Here is a 20,101-nt window from a genome sequence, read left to right as displayed (position 1 = left end):
GAGAGGACTTTGCACTCGCTGGATGTGGCTAGAGCACTGAAGTTCTACGTGGACCGCACAAAGAGTTTTCGGAAGACATCACAGCTGTTTGTGAACTTTGGCCCTGTGAACCCAGGGAAGGCCCTCTCGAAGGCTTCCATTTTCAGATGGCGCTCTGGCTGCATCATGCACTGTCACCGGTTGCCAAACCGACCGTTGCCCGGCCGTCCAATAGCCCATTCGACCAGAGTGATCGCTGCTACCCCGGCTTTCCTGTCTGGTGTGCCCCTGCTGGACATCTGCAGGGCTGCTACGTGAAGGTCGATGCACACCTCCACGAGATTCTACTGGGTCGACCGGGATTCCAGGGAGGAGTCCGCAGTTGGCCAGGCAGTGCAACCTGTTCGCTTGAAGGTGAGCCTGGTGAGATCGTAAGAGATGCTTAATGTTGAGTTGTTGTAATGCTTAATGTTTAGCCTTGCCACCTCCCATGGTTGTGCATGTGTGTACTGCTATGTATTCTTGTATTCATGAGCATGTGAATCCATGCCAGACCCATGCTGGAGAACAGTTACAGGTAAGTAACTTGTTCCTTCCTCATCCAGCAGGGTGAAACGCTGCAATTTGTTTAGCAACCACCCAGGATTCCTCCCTTGTGAAAGGGGGAGAAGCATGTATGTATTCTTATTGTTACAGGAAGTGCAATCGCTCCTATCAAAAGGAGCCATTGAACACATACCATAAAGTCAGCGGGGACAGGAAGTGTACTCCAGGTATTTTCAGGTAAGAAGTCATCAGGAGGTTGAAGGCCCATCCTCGATCTCCGGGTCCTCAACAATTTCCTCAAGGCCCAGGCCATCAGGATGGTGACGCTACAGCCATCCTTGTCCCAGCTTCAGGAAAAATATTTTTGTGCATCCTTGGATTGAGAAAATTGGTATTTGCACATCAACCAGAAACACCGCTGCTCCCTGCGTTTCACAGTGGCAGGTTGCCATTTCTAGTTCAGGGTGCTGCCCTTTGATCTTTGTTCAGCTCAGAGGGTGTCCACCAAATGCCTGGCTCTGGTGGCAGCACACCTTCGTCGCTCCGGTACACACGTCTAGCTGTACCTTGACAACCGGATGGTGTGAGCGAATTCCATTCCTGTGGCTACCTGCCATACTGAAACAGACTGCACCGTTTTACAGAGAATCCTAGCTATTGTAACCATTGGATAAACACCTGTGTGATCCCATCTCAGCAAGTGCTCTATTGCTCATCTGGATACACACTCTTGCTTGGCCACTCCCTTGGATGAGAGGGTGTCGTCCCCTCTTGCCAAAATCCTCTTTAATCTCCAAGATGTCAACTGCCTCAGACTGTCTCCTAAAGTCCCTGTTAGGGATGATGTCTTGGTGCAGTGATGTCCTTCAACATTGCAGGCTCAGCATGCGGCCTCTCCAAAAATTCCTCGATGCATGGTGGCAGCAGGCCTCAGATTCCTGGGAGGACAAGATCCCTCTAACACTGCAGTTCAAGGAGACCCTGAGCTGATGGTCAGCCTGTGCTCCTCTTGTTCAAGGCGCTTCTTTTTGACAGCATCAAATCACTGTTATTACGGACACTTCCTTGGAGGACTGGGACAGGTGTACAGGGAATCAGCGTGCCATGGGTCTTTGGACACATGAAGCAAAGACTCTTCATATCAATCTTCTGGAGCTGCGTGCAGTGATTTGGGCCTTCAGTTAGCTGTCAGGTAGTCCGAATCTTCACAGACAACTCCACAACGATGTTTTATATCTGCAAGCATGGGGGCACCAGATCTCTTTCTTTGATGGCAGAGGCCCAGTGTTCTGTGGCACAGGGTTTTGGATCAGAACATCTTCCTCATTCCTTTCTACTTACCAGGTGTCTAGAAAACCGAGCGAACAGCAAGGAACTCAGCCCCTGACACAAATGGAAGCTCCATGAATCCCAACTCTTTTTGGATTTTCTGTTGATGGGGAATCCCAGAAATCAACACTTTGACACCCACGCTAATAAGGTGTGTTGCCTTTGCCAGCAGGTTCCAATATTCAGAAAGTTTAGGGGGATGCCTTTGCGTTTTATGGGCAGGGGAAGTTCCTGTACGCTTTCCCTCCGATCCCCTTAACGACTTGGGTGTTAAATGTTTTCAGACAATATCAGTTCTTAGTGGCCCGGCCTGGCCGAGCCAATTCTGGAACTCTGATCTCCTTGCCCCGTCTTCGACCCTGCCGATGAAGCTACATATTTAGGGTTATCTTCTCTTCAGTAGCGACGGTGCAATGCTGCACTGTCTGGCTTCCATGAACCTGATGGCCTGGCTCCTACACTGCTAGAGTTTGGTGATTTTCCAATGCTGCAAGACTGTAAGGGCATTCTGGCTAGGGCCCGCACTACTACGATGCTGGCATGTTACAGGAGTAAGTGGAAACACTTTTCCTGCTGGTGTGTGTTTCAGGGCTTCAACCCTTTCAACATACAGCCTGGGGATCTCCTGCCATATCTGCTATCCTTGGCTAGGTCAGGTGCATTCATCCATCCAAGTGCACCTTGTGGCTATACTCATGCCTTTTCTGCATCTTCTCTATTGTTTGACCTCTTAGTCAAGGTGTTCCTGAAAGGACTGTTCTGATCTTTCCCGTTGGTACGGTGGCCGCCCTCAGCCTGGGAGTTGAATGTTGTTGTCGTCTCAAAGCTTATGAGACCTCCAATTGAGCCGCAGCACTAAGACAGAAGGCCCGTAGGCATAGTAGTGCTAGACAAAGACATACAACAAATTCACAAGTGTAAGAGCGCAGAAGGGAGCAGTCAAAGCCAGAGGGTGCGGTATTAGCCAAAAAAGATCGTTTTCAGACAACACTTGAAACCTGCCAGAGACGAGCATGACCTTAGGTCACGAGGCAAGGCATTCCAGCATTTTGGGGCAGTGTGGGGGAAAAGAGTGTTCAGTAACGAGTGATAGTTTGGACTTTGGGATTTGCAGGAGGCATGAATTGTTTGATATAAGTGTTCTCTGATTTGACAGCTATGATAGTCTGCTCGAAAGATAGCCCAGACCTTTTTCCAAAAAGACAGTTGTGTGTAATACACAATGTCCGAAAAGTGATGCTTCTGTCAATGGGAAGCCAGTGTAAGACCCTCTTACCAGTAGTGACGTGGTCAGATCTACGCAGACCCATTACCATGCGTACTGCATTGTTTAGTACAACCTGTAAGTGATTGATTTCACAAGTTCCACAAGTCCAAGGTCATGCTGCACACAAATCCTTCATTTGTGCCTTCAGTTCCTTCAACGTTACACCTCCATTAACCTGTGGTGCTGCTGGTTGTCTTTGGTTCGCCATCTTAACCTGTGTAACACTCGTTAGATCTGATGCAAGCTTGGAAATATTCTGTCTTCCGCCCCAAGTCTGAGACTTTTAGTCCCTCTGTAATGGGTAACACACTTTCCAAAGCATCCATTGCCAGGTGTCATTCCTCCTGCAGATCCTTTTGTCATCAGCTTGCTGGCAGGCCTCTCCTGGGTAAGCCCACGGCTCATTCTACAAGGGTTGTTGCTGCCACAACAACCTTCCTCTCCGTGGCCCCCTGTTGTAGGTCTGTGCACACCTTTACAAGGTTCAACTGTGTTGGCAGGGTCCAAGTTTCTAGATGTGAACCCCTTGATCACTATTCTTAGAGAGGCACAGCTCCAACCTACTGATGAGGTCAGGTCAAACCGAAACACGTGTCTGGGGTTGCTGTTAGTACCCTTGTTCAGATGAGAATTTGCTAGCATGTTGGTGCTGGACTGCTCCAGGGAAGGACAAACACTGATATGTTGTGGATGTTTCTCCTCTGTGAAAGATAGTGAGCTAAAGACTCTGGGCAAGGCTCTTTTAACAGGGACTCCCAGGACCCACCTGTTGTTTTTTTTTTTGCAGAGTCCAGGTTAGCCCAAGTGGTTCTATGTAACCTGTTTGTGTAAGGTGAGTGTCTCCTGGGGTACGTGATGCTGATGTTTAATATATTCATACCACAAGTGAATCTATGAAAGCTCCAATGCTGGAGAAGGAATACGTCCCTTGCATGTAACGCCTGTTCATCAGCATTGGTATCTTTCATAGATTCACATGCGACCCTGCTTGCCACTTTATGTGCGCTATGCCAAATCGGAAGATGGCCTACAAGGGTGGAGCCCTTTATATTGGCTGCGGCGCAATATGATCTGAAATGACTGTGTTAAAGCATGAAGTGACAGCAGTTTAATTTAAAAATAAATAAAATGCTGCATGTTTACAAAGGACTCCCAGCCTGATGACATGCAATATTCATATAGCATGTGCATCTAGGAAAGATACCCATGTTGGTGAACAGAAGTTACAAGTAAGCAACTTTATTTTTTTGGCACTGAATGGCTTTTCTTTTGGTGCAAAAACCGTGGTCTAGTTCTATCACTTTGGCAAAGAGTACAAAAGGGTGCATGTCAGGATGTTAGACAAAAGTAAAGCTGTCTTCAATCTAGAAATCTAACTGGCCTAATTCGAACACTACACTCCATATGAAAATATTTAAGAGCCTCATGCCACATTTGTTGTTTTCTGATCTGCACTCTATTGTCTCAGCTTATCACCAACCAGTGTCTCCGGGGCTTCTGCCTGTATAGCAGTTGCAGCATATAGGTTTCCCTAGGGCCTTCTACAAAATAGTCTTTTTAAGTGTTCTTGGACAGCTGGGCCCCTGCCAGCTTGCTTTGGAACTCCTTTGGTTCCTACACCTCCTAGGGGTCTTGGGTATTCTATTTATAATGTGCCTATACACAATGGCCCTCATTACGACCCTGGCGGAGATCATGGTGCAATTTGCACCATGGAGCATGGCGGAAAGCTGCCAGCACCGCCATGGGGGTTGGCGGATTTACCGCCCCATTCCGAGGTTGGCAGGGCGGTAAATCCCCATTCCGCCCTTCCCCATTCTTGCCCCATAGGGTATAATGGGAGTGGGGAAGGAGTTAATTACGCCACCGTAAATTACGGTGGCGTAATTAACAACAAGGTCCCGTAGCGCCATGGATTTTTCCGCCCGGAAAAATCAGGCGTAAAAGGCTCCATGGCGCTACGGAATCTCGTAGTAAGGCGGAAGGGTACGCCATGATTTACGCTGGCGTAAACCCTCTCCGCCAGGGTCGTAATGAGGGCCAATGTGTTTTAAGGTGCAGGTATGCAGCCTCTCACATACTTTTTAGTTTCTTACCAGTGGAAGGTTTTCAGATTCGTGACCTGTCTTGGGCAACCTGTTGCCTGGGCTCTTCACTTTGTTGTCCTGGCTCATTGTGGTGACATTCCTCCGTGCAGGTGCCTGTTGATCATATTTCGGGTTTCTCTCTTTTTGGTATGGTGGGCAGAGCTTCTCCAGCTGCAGGGATCAGTGCTTGACGGGCTGCCTGTGGTTAACACTCTCTGTATGGGACTGCGCCAGCCAAGATGGCGTGTGTGCTGGTAAAACAAGGCCTTAATGCCTGAGAGAAGATGGAGCAATCCATTGTTTTTGTGATGGCAACAGCTGACTTTTTTTCTCCTTTTGGGGGAGGGGGCATGCACCTACTTGGTTGTGTGTAGCAGGGCCAAATTCTCTGGATTGCTCACAAATGCGTTCTGGCTTCTGCATGTCCCTTCTTGTTAATCCTCTTGAAACTAAGTTTTATATCAGGTGTAGAGCAGAGACTGAATCCATGATTTGCTGGGCCAGCCAGGTATTTCCAAACTTTATCTTCATTGGTGTAGAGTATAGCTTCTGGGTGAAGTGAGTCTATAAAAGGTCTGATTGCCTTTGTATTCTCGATGTAATTAGAGTGTTTGTCTGGTAACCTGTATTCACTGCTTTGCTGTTGAGAAGATGATGGGGGGGGGGGGGGTTTCATTATCTTGTGTCAATTTGGGTTTCCCACCACACTCCCCCTTGCCTGTCCCCCCCCCCCCACCATGGGAGGGGGGGAAGGGATGAAGCGGGAGGGGATGAAGGGGGAAAGGGAGGAGGGGTGGGTGAAGGGGGATTGGGTGGGGGAAGGGGGGTGGGGGAAGGGGGGTGGGGAAAGGGGGGTGGGGGAAGTGGGGGTGGGGGAAGGGATGGGGGAAAGGGGTGGGGGAGGGGGATGGAGGGAAAGGGGTGGGGGAGGGGGATGGAGGGAAGGGTGGGGGAAGGGAAGGGTGGGGGGAAGGGATGGGTGGGGGTGGGGGGAAGGGATGGGTGGGGGGAAGGGATGGGTGGAAAGGGGTGGGGGGAGGGGAAGGGGTGGGGGGAGTGGAAGGGGGGGAGGGGAAGGGGGGAAGGGGAAAGGGGGGGAAGGGGTGGGGGGAGGGGAAGGGGAAAGGGGGGAAGGGGGAGGGGGGAAGGGGAACAGGGGGGAAGGGGAACGGGAGGGGGTGTGCGAGGAGAAAGGGGGGACAGGGGGATAAGGGGAAAGGAAGTCAGGAAAGGGGGGAAGGGGAGAAAGGAGGGAGAGGGGAATGGGGAGCAAGGGGGAAATGGAGAGTAGGGGAGAGTGGAAAGGGGGGAAATGGAGGGGAGACGGGAGAAAGGGGGAGACAAGAGAACGGGGGATGGGGAAAGGACAGGTGAGGGGAGAAAGGAGGCAAGGGGAGTGGGGGGCCAAAAGGGATGGGGTGGGTGGCAGGGAGGGGCAGAATGAAAGAGTTGGATGGCAAAGTGGGATAGGGAATGGAGGAGTGGCAGAGAGGGCGGGGAAGGGGCAGAACAGAGTGGGAGGGTCAAAGTGGGAGGGAGAGGGGGGGTGGGAGAGAGGTGGATGGGCATAGAGGGGTGGACAGGGTGAGCAGAAGGAAAGAAGAGCAAGAGAGAAGGATGATGAGGATGAAAGTAGGGAAAGCAGACGGGATAAAAGGGATGGAGGAAGCAGTAAGGGAAGGGAGAAGAAACAAAACATATCCGTACCTGTTTTTATTAAGCCAGCTACTCGCCCACAAACAAATCCAAAAGGTGTTAAAGGGAAGGGGATACCGCGTCTCACCATCCGGTGTCCCTCTCCCAAAGACCCTCACCCAGGTGATCCTCCTGCACTGGTATGCCCCCAGGAACTGGATCCAAAATCTGTTGGCCGTGTCCTGGCAACCTGGATGACAGATCCCCCAGAGACTAGTGGGTGAGACACCACCTGGTTTATCACAGCACACAGAACACTGGGGTTGACAAAGTACTATTCCTAGAAAAATAATAGGATATCTTAGTCTGCTAGTGCAAGTTACATCCTGATGTTTCATAGTACTTTAAACTGAGGAAGATTAAATGCAAATAAATGTCAAAGTGCTTTTTCTGTGTTTTGTGCATTGCGTAAAATATGGAGTGCTTCCCAGAGCTGACAGTGTAGCATATTATAAGTGATATTCAATTTTCACATATGTGAGTGGACCGACATCCTGTGTGTTGATAGCATTGTTTCGGATTCTGATGCAAATCATTTCATCCTGCATTTAAATTGCAGGCACATATTTAGGAATTAATAACCCCATAGTCACACCGGGGGGGGGGGGGGGCAAAGCGATATTAATATATATGTAATTTCTCTGTGCAACTTGGAGAAAATATAATGTATTGGACTGGTTATCTATTGACAAGCTGATTTAATGTGAACTGAAAAGAGCTTTTTTACTGGCTGATAAGCAGCATCATGGTATGACATGCTGCTAAGAGATTACCTAGTGTTATTTAGGATTCATATTGTTAGAAATATCAATAGGTCTGTAGTGTGACTGAATTAACTGGGTAAATCAGCCAATGAAAGGTATATCTGATGTCTTTTGGTATCTTCCCTGCATAAAGGGGCCACCTTTGAGTTTGCCTTATTTAAATAAATATGAGTTTTAACCATACCACCCAGCCTGTTCATTGTCCCAGAACTGTAGGGGCAATTAGATCGCTGGTGCCCACTTAGTGAAGAGATCATACATCAACCAATAAACCTTATGTTGACAATGCTCTCCCTTTTCTCTCAATCTTATGCTGCACCCTCTCTGTCATTTTGTGCGCCATTCTCTTTTCTCTCTTTCCTCCTACACCCTTTTGCAATTAACAAGGCCCTCTGGTTGCCTGGGTCTGGAATTGGCCTCTGAATTCTGCATATTGCCAATGGAGCCAACCCTCATCTAACCATGGATCAAGCTGTAAAGGAAGTACACAAAATGGTCATGGTAGAAAGAAGAATAGAGTAACAAACAGTGCCAAAGGCTGCAGACAAGTCGAGCAGAATTAAAAGAGGAGACTGTTTAGCATAACCAGCAGAAAGTAAAGAGTTGCAAACATAAAGAAGGGCAGTCTCAGTAGAGTGAAAGGGACAGGAACCAGACAGTTGCGCCCTTAAGCCATTAGGTCGGTGGTGCGTGGTACAAATGTTATAAAGTAAAGGGAGCAGTATGGTTCATTTGAGTAGAGACCTCGTTTTAAAAAGCATTTTCAAGGAATTTAGAATGATAAGGAAGATGAGGGATAGGATGGTAATTATATAGTAAGGAAGGGTTACTTGAGAGTTTTTTTAAGATTAAACATGCTTTTATTCTCTCAAAGTCCAAAGGAAAGGTTGCAGTGAGTAGAGATGGATTACAAAGCACAGTGAGATAGTGAATGAGAAAAGGATAGATTTTAGGCATCAAATAAGAAGGTATGGGGTCAGACGTAGTCACATTAGGATGTGCTTTGGAGAGAATGGAGGTTATTTCATCATCGGATATGGGATGAAAAGAAGACATAATAAATGTGGATAAAAGAGGATAAATGCACGAAAGAGAAGAACAGAGAAGTGTCACCTTAATAGAAAAACAATTAGCAAAATCAGAAGTGGACAAGGAAGAAAATGAAGAAGGATCAGAGGAGGGACGGGATAGAACTTGAAATAAGCGAGATGGAGGAAGAGGAATCATAAAGCTTGGAAAACTACTGTTGCTTAGCCAAGAGAAAGAAAGTGTCATAGGAAGTATGTATAGAGGAGAGAGAGAAGCAAGGTCCATATGGATGATTGTGTTTTCCCCCATCGACGTGACGAGAAGAGTAGAGAGAAGGGGTCATCCAATGTCGTGAAAGAGAAAAGGAGTGGGCAGGATAGAAGAAATCGGCAAAAAGAAAGCAGAACAGTCCATAAAGAAGAAAGTTGGCTAAGTGAGGGAATAGACAAAGTGAGGACAGAGATAGGAGTGGGAATATCAAAGTGAAGAAGAACCCGATGTAAGAAAGTGGTTGAAGAGGAGGCTGGAAGAGAAAATGGAATATAAATTGGAAAATAAAGTATGAAACGGTCAGAGGAATACATAGGGAGAGCAGAAACATGGCAAAGTGGAGACTACTAATTCAAGAGAAGAGCCAGTGGTATGAAGAAGGAGGGGTATGAATAGGGAAAAGATTTCGGGAGTCACAGAATACCAGGAAGAGGAACAGGCAGATTCAAGATGAAGATTAAAGTCACCTAAAAGGATCAGAGGAAAAGGAGGAGGTAACATAGGTGATAAAAGGAACATCAAAGTCTTCAGAGAAAGCCTTCACAGGACCAGAAGGACAGAAGATTACTAGAAAAGCCACAGAATGACGTTTAAGAAAGGATGAGTAATGATATTCAAAAGACGAAAACGAGAGGAGATTGGGGGGACATAAGAGTGGGATAATATACCTACACCACCCCCGTGACTAGTGGGGAAGGGAGTGTGGGACACAGAAATTTAGAGAGAAGAGGGGGCAGTCAGAGATACACATTTTGAGGGGCTGAGACAACTTTTAAGATGTTAAAATTAAAGAAAAGAAAAATATCAAAGATGGGATGGGCTTTGTTGCACACTGTGGCATTCAACTGAAGGTGGTGTATGCCAATCTCTCACACTATAGAGACACCAAAAGAACTCCAGTTTACTTAAGGATATAGAAAAAGAATCTTAAAGGAGGACCCTAAAGGTCCCCAGCAACACAGCCCATAAGGAGCTGTGTGCTGCAGTAGTAAAACACAGATGCCTTTAAGAGCTATGGAGCAGACAGACTCCATAGTACAGGTAGAATTCAAAGAATCGAGTTCCAAAATACAGAGCTTATAAGAATGAATGAGTGGAAAAGGCTCCACTCATTCAGGATTAAAAGAAAAGTTCAGCAGAAAATGCTGGGGGTCTCACTATGAGAGGGGATGAAGCACAATAATGATAAATCTCCCTAACAGGAGTAAACAGCCCAGTTACGATGCTGGCTCTGGTGCAAAGAAGGGCAGAAGTCGGTAGTGCCGGGAGTGAGTTAATCCAGATTGGGGAGAGATGTGGGAGTAAACAGAGGATAATTAAGGAGGTGGGGCTTTAGTACAGATTCAAGTAAGTAAATTGCAGTAGCGTCGTTAATCTGGAGAAAGTTTAAGTGGAGCTGGTAAAGGAGCAAGAGGGGACACAGTGTGGATGGAGAGATTAGGGAGAGTACTGGCGTGTAGTAGCCAAGGAGGGGAGGTGTGGGAGATAGTGTTTGCAAGTGCAAGTCACGGATTTGAACACACACACAGAGGGAATTCTATGTGGAGACCCAACCGGTATTGAGTTGTTTTTATGTGGGAGAAAAGCGTGGCAGATTGTAGAAAATAAAGGTGGTGATGTAGAGAACTTTGGTACCCCTTTCTACCTCTCTCCACTTGACAAAGAGAAAACTGGAATAGAAGGCTGAGTACCAACATTATGAACTTTTCCTTGAAGTGAAGGGGGAAGTTATTTTTATATTGAGAAGGTTAAGCCTGGCAGCAGTAGAAGTAATGAAGTGGTAAAGTTTGAGGTCACTTTCGAAAAGGACCGAAAGCTTGCATGCCTGTGAGGGTTTGGGGGAGGTTAATATGCCTGGTGGAAAAGTGATGGGGGAAGGAAGGACGGGAGCATTGGATGCAGGAAGGTAGATCACTTCAGTCGACATTAAGCTTCAGTTAAGCGTAAGATATTGCATTGCGATCCATTACCACATCGCCAAGAGACCAGCTGGTACATCAAATGTAGAGTCGAAGAAAATGTGTGTGTCATCCACAATCAGGTAGTAGAAGAACCCAAAGGGGGATAATGGTTGAATGAGGGAGGAATTGTAGACGTTGAATAACTAGGGTGCAGCTAGGGAGGGTTGGGTTGTGGATGTTTGTGTTCCTCCAGACAGACTGGCCGATGGGAGAGGTAGGAGGCCGCCTAGTACATAGAAGTATCCTGATGGTCAGCACAGATTTGAAGCACAGGAGTGGTCTACTGTTTAAAAGAAACCGAGGTCCAGAAGGACCAGACAAATGTTAATTAACGCTGGCGAGCAGAGGGTAGAAAGTTAGGGACATGGATGGACTGTTTGAGCCTGAGCATTAAAAGCTAATTCAGTTTCAAAAACGACCCCTAGAGGTTGTACAGTTGTAGCTGGAGTTGGTGGTGTTGGGTGGGCCAAGAGAAATCAGAGCATCAAGGGGTGCATATCAATATCAAAAAGAAGCAGGGACAGTCCCACGTATGGAGAGTAGGCCGATAAAACATGGCCTAATTCAACTTGTCCACAGAAAGGGACAATGCTATACCTCTCATCCTACCCACCTGTGCCAGGCATCCAGGAGAAGGGCACGGTCTACTGCGTCATAACCTGCCAGTCAATCCAAAAGTACTGGAGCTGCTGGTCTAACAGAATGTGTTTCTCTTGAACGTGCTTCACAGCAATGCTGGTGCCTAACAGAGGACAGGAGCCAGCAGAGCTTACTAGACTACTCCTCTAAGCATCACTGGATTTGAGCGGAAAAAAACAAACTCAGTATTCTCAGCTATGAATGGTAAGTGTGAAATAGATCTATTTGGCTCAGAGAGGTCAAGATTTGGATTTTTCAGTAAAGACACGTTTAACGCCTCTGTGAAGTGAGACATTAATGAACACAGCCAGTTCCTGAAGTAATCAAGGGAGAAACTACTCCATGTCTTACCTGGTATAAAGTTCATTTGAAAGCCTGTTGCTTTCATGGACCTCACACGAACATTAAATATAAGATTCTGATAAAAGGAGACCTATACCGACTGACAAACATATTAACTCTTATGGCCTACAAAAGATGATTACCTTACTGGTCAAATACATCTTAGGTATAAAACAAATTAATTGAAACTAACGAATTTTCAGTTAACAGTACATTTTAAACAATTCTTAACTGCTTTTAGTGGCTGAACTAAGGCAGTCAGTAAAAGGCAAAGGTCTTCTGCTTGTCTTTGTGTGTGAAAAGAAAATTATTATAACGCTGCTCACCACTTACGTTCAGAAAATGGTAACTTATTGGAAATTCAAATATCCCACCTTAAGGCCAGAGGCTAGCATATATTTTCAGTCACCGCTCCACAATTATGGCATTCACTCCCAATGGCTATGAAAAAACAAAAGCATTTCTTACACTTTTTTATAAAGCCCTGAAGACCTGGCTCTGTTGTCAATTATTGCCTCTTGTGTGATTAACATACTCTTCTGAACAGCTTTCTAGCCTTGACACAGTCTGGTCTGTATGTGGTGCATTATAAATACCTTGCAGATATTCGGTGTAATGCTCCTTTTGATGCAAAAGAGCAGTTTTATGCTTCCTGCAGTGTACTTTGCAGGCTAATCGATCCACATCAAGTCTAGTTTTATGGCAAAGTCACTTGAATACACAATCTTGTTTTAATAAACATACATTGTCTGAAAAAGCACAGATTGATATTAGGTTTGCTTGGAAAAAAAACATTTCTGCTAAACTGGAATCAGCTGATCCAAAGAGGTCTTAATTTTATCCAAAAAAGAACATGAAACATCAGATGGTGCAGCAGAGAAAGCGATGGAAGAATGATTTGTGTAAATATCAGAGAAGGGGTACGGATTTAACATTACAAGTCGTACTGATCTGATTTCATTGGATGCATCTTACTTTCCTTTCCTATCCAGAGTGTTTAAAGGTGATTAGAGAACGACCCGTCCAGGAGATACTGCAACATTTTTTAAAAGATTAATCCAAACCGAGCACTTAATCTAATAAAGGACCTTTTTCGCTTAGCTTCACAACAGTCAGATATAGCAGCCACACAATGCAAAAGTTCTGTGTGCCATCGCTCATTTGTTGGCATGCTCTGGGATAAAGTAAAACAGAAATCCCATGTTTTCCTAAATCATATTCTCTGGGGGACATCATACATACATATATATTATGACCATCAAGCTATGTGTACAAATATTCTTTGCTTTAGATTGTTCAATTATTTTCTGCTTTTTCATATTTTATGGAAATCAGAGATCAGGAATTTTGGAACACAAATGACATCTTCCTGATTTTGAATGATCTACTTTCCACGTATCTACACCTTTTAGCTTTCACAGGTTTCCTATTGCTGACCTACCCATCAACCTCATTCACTACAAGCATGTTGTAAATCGGAAAACAAATTAAAATCGACCACTAGGAGGAATACTGGAGAGTCCTTCGTTAAAAAAAATAAAAAAGTTTGTTTTTAATTCAACATCTTACAAAATGCTCAGAATATTTCTACTTCAGCACTGAAAACATGTATTAACATAGTTCTAAAAAACGTCTTACAAATTGTAGCAACAAAACAAAATGTTGTTGCATCCTTGATCTTCCGACACCCTTTTAAAGTAGCAGAAAGCAGTGTTTCCGGTTTTGAGAAAGGCATGTTTTGGTTCTTGTAACTTTCACCTATGTTTTTGCGAAGTGTGTGTGTTTGGTAACCATTACCATATAACAAGCGAAGATGCTTACCAGAAAGTTACAGCAGATGCCTAGAAAGCTTCCGGTCACACTTTGCATTTTCAATTTGAACCTGTACAATTATGGATTTTCTGCTGCTTGATGGATAATCCAGGACAGAGAGCTCACTGCAAGCTCTTCTACACAATTCTAGAGACGCAAAGTAAGCTTGGAAGACCATAAACAAAGATGCCTGTTTGACCTTTTGTAAAATGTCGAAACTTTTTGGAAAAAAGGCCTTTTTTGTGAACACTTCAAATGCATTTCGAGTTTCAATTACATGTAACAAACTACTGCCTTGCTGCAATACACAAAAGTTTATTTTTAAGAACTTTTTTTTTCCTTTTGAGTGCAAAACGTAATGGAACAGAACATTGGTTTATTTTGTACAACAAAAACGTTTTGTATGTGGGAACAGACAATCCTTGGAGACTTTATAAGTCAAAACTGCTTCCCTTTGTTTAAGTCATGCTTTCTTGTGGTTGACAAAAAATTGGCAATTAAGATGTTACGGCGATTGGCTGGCGCAACGTTTTCCCCTCAGATCCTCGTTAGCTGGTGCCAGAGACTGGACGGCAGGATGCTTTCGACTTTCTCCATCACAAAGTTTAGAGGAGCAAACAGCGTACTGAGAAACTGAAAGAGACAGACACCAGGTTTACCCAAACACCCACATACAGTCTAATACATAGAAATATGAGTTTCAGTACAGATCCAAGTGTTGAAAAAACTATTGTTCCTAAATCTGTATATGGTGGATGTGGCTCTCACGTCAAATGCAGAATACTTCTCAGAAACGTCAAATGGTCCGATAGCTAATCGATGGAGTGGCAATGCTGAGTTGGTATGTGAGGGCATCGTTGCCACGTGTTCTGTATCGTATGCTGGCACAAACGTCTACTTGTGTGAGGTCGGTGGAGCAGCCCGTGAAGGCAGCCTGAAAAATGTGTCAGGAGGCCCAGGTGAGTGCTGGTTTGAGGGAGTTCTTCAAGGAAGCTGCATCAAGTCCAGTGTGGGTCACGGGAAGGGGGGGGGCTCTCAGTCTTACACAGTCTGGGGCCCAAATTCGGGTGTAGAGGGGATGTCCCTACAAAGCTAGGCATCAGTGCAGTACAGGAGCCACAATGATGCAAATGCGATGGTTTAAGTGTGGCAAATCATTGTCTGCCAAGTAGAATCACCAGTGGATACATTCTATTTCTTGCCAAGTATGTCCGATACAATAACAGTACGTTTGAAAGGCAGCTGCAATACCTAACGTCGCTGATATCTTTTTGAATCAACTCTCTACTGTCATAAACATTAGGGATTATATGCATATTCCTAGAAAACTAACCTTACTTTGAGACAATTGTAACCCGAAGCCAAGGTTGTGGACACGCATTGAGCATCTCTTTCATTAGTACTTGTACATCAATGGGAAATTACTTTCTTACATATTATTTTAACCTTTAGCATGCTGTGTGAACTAGAACTACTTTCATGATATTGCACAAGTTGTCTAAAAATTCAAGGGCAATGCAATCATATGTTGCAAATGAAGTCAGTTTACGAGACATGTCCCTGCAACCACAAGCATCCTTCCGCAGGCAGCTATCTTACTCATACCTTAATGATCTGCTTCCTGAGGAGCCTCCAATGCTGAAGGCTCATTTTCTGGTCAACACTTCTCTTGCACTTGCTGGCAAAAAGTCAAGACTTTGATAAAAAGAATCTCCCAAGCATTCTGGACTTTGGCAACTCTTTACCCAAAATGAAATCCATCTGTTCCTGAATTTGGGATGAGGAATGCTTGGATCCTCTGCAGGGCCACGTCATACGTGACATAAGAAACCTTCTCAATAGAGCAAATATATTTTCTCCCATGTCTCCAATAAACACATGTGTTTACATTGTGTTGTACACAGTGAAGAGTCCTTTGACCTACTCACATTGCCTTATAGTGCAGCTTCTAAAGACTTTTTTTTAAAGATCTCTATTTCACTGCCCCTTAGTAAGCCATCTGTTTCAAATACTTTATATTGTGGTTGATCTGTGTCTGAATGTGCACATTGATCAAAGAGACGTGTTTCATATCATAAGTAGAGAATAGAGAGGAAGGGCAGGTCTCAATCGCTACTTTGTCTTGACAAGTTCTCGAATATGCACTGCAAAGAGTCCTACTTAATAATTTCTGTCTTACTTAAATTACATAGTATTTGTAATCTTTAAAATTGAACTGCCTTCCTTCAGAAACCTGAGGGTATTCTCACACCCACCCCCCTTGGATACTCTACGCAGGTGGCCAGGGAAAGGCCATCGCTTTTGGATCCTGACTCTGTGGCAGAGGATCACTTGGGTGGAGGGTTCTTGAGGATTGGGAGTGGGGTGCCCTCGGGTGAGACATGGTATCCCCCTTTCCCTATAGACAACCAACCTAACCCTCCCCTGACCTTTAGGGGTTATTGTAAGTCAACTCCTCATTTCCCCTCTTAAGATACTTGACAGTACTGAGACAAGGAAGAAGCAACAGAGTAATGAGCACTATACAATTTTCCCACCTTGGTACTGGGACGAAGAAGATGCCTGCAATGTGTTGTGAAGGTCAGGCATGTCCCCTTAATCATAGTCAGGCAAGTCTCATTGAGAAAGCACACCTGCAAACTTTTAGGAGGTTGCAGGCATAGAGGAGCAGCAGGGAGGCGTGTGCAGTCAGCAGGGTTCCTTGCTGGAAGAGAGGTGAGCTGCCGGAGGGAACTGCTGTGAGACAGTCTGTTGTGTGCAGCACGCCGAGGCGCTAGGGACTGTGAGGAGAAGTGGTCTTAGACAGCGTGGCATGGGAGCTGGGGCTCCATGGTACAGACTGACAGCCGAGACGGGGGCCGTGTTGAGAGGCTGCCCCTTTCCCTTCCTTTCAGAATGCTTGTTCCCCTGTGTCAAGAAGTCAGCACTGGGGCATCTAAAGGGCAGGAGTTGGACCCATGGCAGCAGAAGCTGAAGTTTGTGTGCCGCCGCCGCGCTTCTAGGAAACCTACCGCTGGTAAATTTCTATTACATAAAGAAACCTGGCGCACAACTGAACATTTCCATTGTGGTGAAATACTTTGTATCAGAGTAGTCGCGTGTTTCACGAGGGCATGTTTTCGAAGGTCTTCGATCTCAGATCATTTCCACTGTGGAATATAAAGGCCCAAGAATACTTTGTATCGGAGTGGTCGCGTCTCTTAAAGAAGAATGTTTTCGAAAGGCTCAGAGTATTGGGAAGTTTGTTTAAAGTGAAACACATGAATATTACCTAGGGGGCTGAATGAAAACTAAACCTTAAGCAAAACCAATACTTACTAAATACTGAATTAAACAAGAATTTTGTAATTAAACACAATTACTGCATGGTGAATTCAGCAGTGATTGGAACTGTGCAAATTAAAACCACGGCAGATTGACCTACAAACTGAATGGCACTTTCAAGTTTAACCAAGCTACTGCACATTGCATCCTGAGTTAACAAAACATTACCAATGGTATGAACATATGGAGAAAAAGGAATCAAATAAAATCTGGAAGTTACCCCCATTATATGAAGAAAGGAAATAAAATGTTATGGGCCAACGGAACAAGGAGAACAACCAAGATGCCCAATTGACTGGGACCTTGAAATACAGGTCTTGAGAAAGGGAACCCTGAGACTGTAGGAATTACTGTTGCCTTGAGGACAGAGTCTCAAGGCCCTTTTTTGTGTGTTGACCTGTGTTGCCTGAAACTTGGGGAGGGTACCCCAAGGATTATTTAAAACTATATCACTTTGAACTTAAGAAAGGTAATTCTGAGACTTTATCTAGAACTGTTTTACACTTGGAGAAGGGAGCTGGAAGAAGCTCAGAACTTTATGTTGAACATTGTTTCTTTGGGTGCTGAGATCCCTACACATTGTATAGATTTAGTTTTGAGGGCAAGTATAGGGTATGGACACAGACAGACTTAAGTTGTACTCTATGACTCAGACTTTCCTTAGTTTCCTTTAGGTAGGGAAGTCCCACCTAGGCCTTTCTCCATCCTGACATTTAAGTTGATGAAGTGTTAAATTTTTTAACTATGAATCTTTTGTCTGTGTCTTGATGCCGTCACACTATCCCTTTACTGACCAACCATATGAATGCCAGCTTTTGTCCAATATTTACAATACAAAAGCTTCAGTTTATAGAGAAAGATTGCTCTTACGCCAACACTTGTTTTGCAGAGAGTTGTGAGAGAAGCCAAAGTTCACTCCTTCAATCCTTTCAAGTTTTACCAAACTCCTTCACAATCAACAGTGCACGTCCACTAGTCTGGAATCGAATTACTCCCTTGAAATTAGCTAACCCTACACGCATGTATTCCCAAGACCACCAAAATGAAATGTGTCAACATACAAGCCGGTTGATGTAAAGATGAAGCCTCCCCTCCAATTTTCAGATAAACAAACATTTCAATTAAACCTCAATCTCATCCTTCTCTAGAATAAAACATTTTAAAAATACTTTTACACACAAAGGGATTCCAAGGAACCAGAATACAAACAGACAATATCTTTCCGCGTGATGTTAAAGCGAGGGCTGTCCATGGCCACCTCTCATGTTCCTCCTTAGAAGTACTTTCATAACACCATACACATCCTTTGTGATATTTGTACCCAAATAGGTAATATGATCTTTTGATGACTTCACATTCATTTAAACATATGCTTTATTCATATCTTTTTTGTCTTAAACAACAAATTACGTATGTGGTGGAAAATATACATATGCAGCAAATCATGTAACGTCTTCTATGCCTTACTCACAAAGATAAGATCTGCTTGCATTTGCCATATTGATTAATGATGCTCTGCCTCAAACTAGCGTAACCTATGTCATAGTGTGTGTTTCAACCAAATGTATGCCAGCTATGCTGCGAGACGCATCTCGTTTCAAAGATTGTGTGCTCCTTACATATTTCCTCAGACAAGCGAGATTTAGCGCACCGCCTCACCCGGCTGCTGTATGCAGAAATAGCAACAGTATACCAAAAATAAATAGCATACTTACAAATCCAACATTATCTGGAACACAATCACCTTCTAGGAGTCCGACAATCAGGTTTCAGACCCCAACATGGAACTGAGACTGCGCTCATAGACCTTAAGACACAAATAGATGCATTGAGAGACGAGGGTAAGACTGTACTACTGCTGCTCCTTGATCTCTCAGCAGCATTCGATTTGGTTGATCACAAGATTCTCTGTAACCATTTAGACTCTGCGGCCCACTTCTCTCAAGAGGCAGTTGACTGGATTCAGTCCTTCCTCGACAACAGGACAATGCGAGTTTTCTCCCCTTTAGCAGCTGCGGACCGCATGCCTATCTCTTGCGGTGTGCTCCAGGGCTCCTGTGTATCTCCTACTCTGTACAACATTTTCGCAAAGCCCCTTTTCGATGATCTAGACGGCCTGGGTATCGCCTACACAAATTATGCCGATGATACACAGATCCTCATCCCGCTGACAGGGGATTACGGCAAGGATTTGGCCTTTGTGAATAGAGTGTACCTCATCATCCAAGCATGGATGGCCTCTCACGGTCTATGCCTGAATGATGAAAAAACGGAACTCCTCATTCTAGGCACCACCTCTAACCTTAACAAATTAGGTCAGAATTATTCCTCATTCAAAATTGATAATATCATTGCTGTAGCTAAGGAGGTCATAACCCTTTGCTTTTATCTATACTCCACACTAACTTTCAAAAAACAAGTACATGCTATGGCTTCTGCTACCTCCTATACCTGCAAATTAATCTGAGCAGCCAAGCCCTTCCTCTGATCTAACAACTGCATTACTCTAGCAAGAGCCCTGATCCTGTCCAAGTTGGACTATTGCAATGCCCTCTATGTGGGTAGCAACAAATACATTACGAACAAGATTCAGATCCTGCAAAATAACACCTTAAGAGCAGCCTAAAGTCTCCCAAAGAAAGCCCACATCTCAGACCTCAGAAGATCCGTCAATTGCCTCTCTACGAAAGAGAGGATCTTCCTCAAAACAGTCTCCTTGACTCATATATGTCTCCACCAGTCCGCCCCCCACTACCTTACAGCTAGATTTATGAGACAAGCACCTAGCCGTCCTTCGAGAAAGGCCAACTCTAACCTCCTACTTGTTCCCAGATTTAAACGCACTAAGACCGGTGGGATCAGTTTTCCTGTCAAAGCAGCACAACATTGGAACTCCCTCCCTCCCTCCTTACCTACAATTCAGATCCAATCTTATCCACTGGATTAAGGAACATGACAACTAACTTTATACTACAAGCGATCACCCAGGCTTCCATTATATACATACCGTTATAGTATAACTTATTGTATATACTCTGCTTTTATATTGTCTACTTA

General features: G+C 44.7%; 1 protein-coding gene across 6 annotated transcripts in view; it reads right to left on the bottom strand.

The window, feature by feature from the left end:
* Nucleotides 1-14,015: 14,015 nt before the first annotated feature.
* ST7 (suppression of tumorigenicity 7) overlaps nucleotides 14,016-20,101 on the bottom strand; it is a 596,792-nt gene continuing 590,706 nt past the window's right edge. For all 6 annotated transcript variants that reach the window (XM_069627934.1, XM_069627935.1, XM_069627938.1 and 3 more), the window contains one exon: nucleotides 14,016-14,353. In XM_069627934.1, the coding sequence (XP_069484035.1) occupies nucleotides 14,258-14,353 (96 nt within the window). In that variant the 3' untranslated portion in view covers nucleotides 14,016-14,257. The remainder of the gene's footprint in view (nucleotides 14,354-20,101) is intronic.

The sequence above is a fragment of the Ambystoma mexicanum genome, chromosome 12 (assembly GCF_040938575.1).
Source record: "Ambystoma mexicanum isolate Mex_15411 chromosome 12, UKY_AmexF1_1, whole genome shotgun sequence".
NCBI lineage: Eukaryota > Metazoa > Chordata > Amphibia > Caudata > Ambystomatidae > Ambystoma > Ambystoma mexicanum.
The sequence above is the reverse complement of the archived record's forward strand: the minus strand, read 5'-3'. Positions and strand labels throughout refer to the sequence as shown.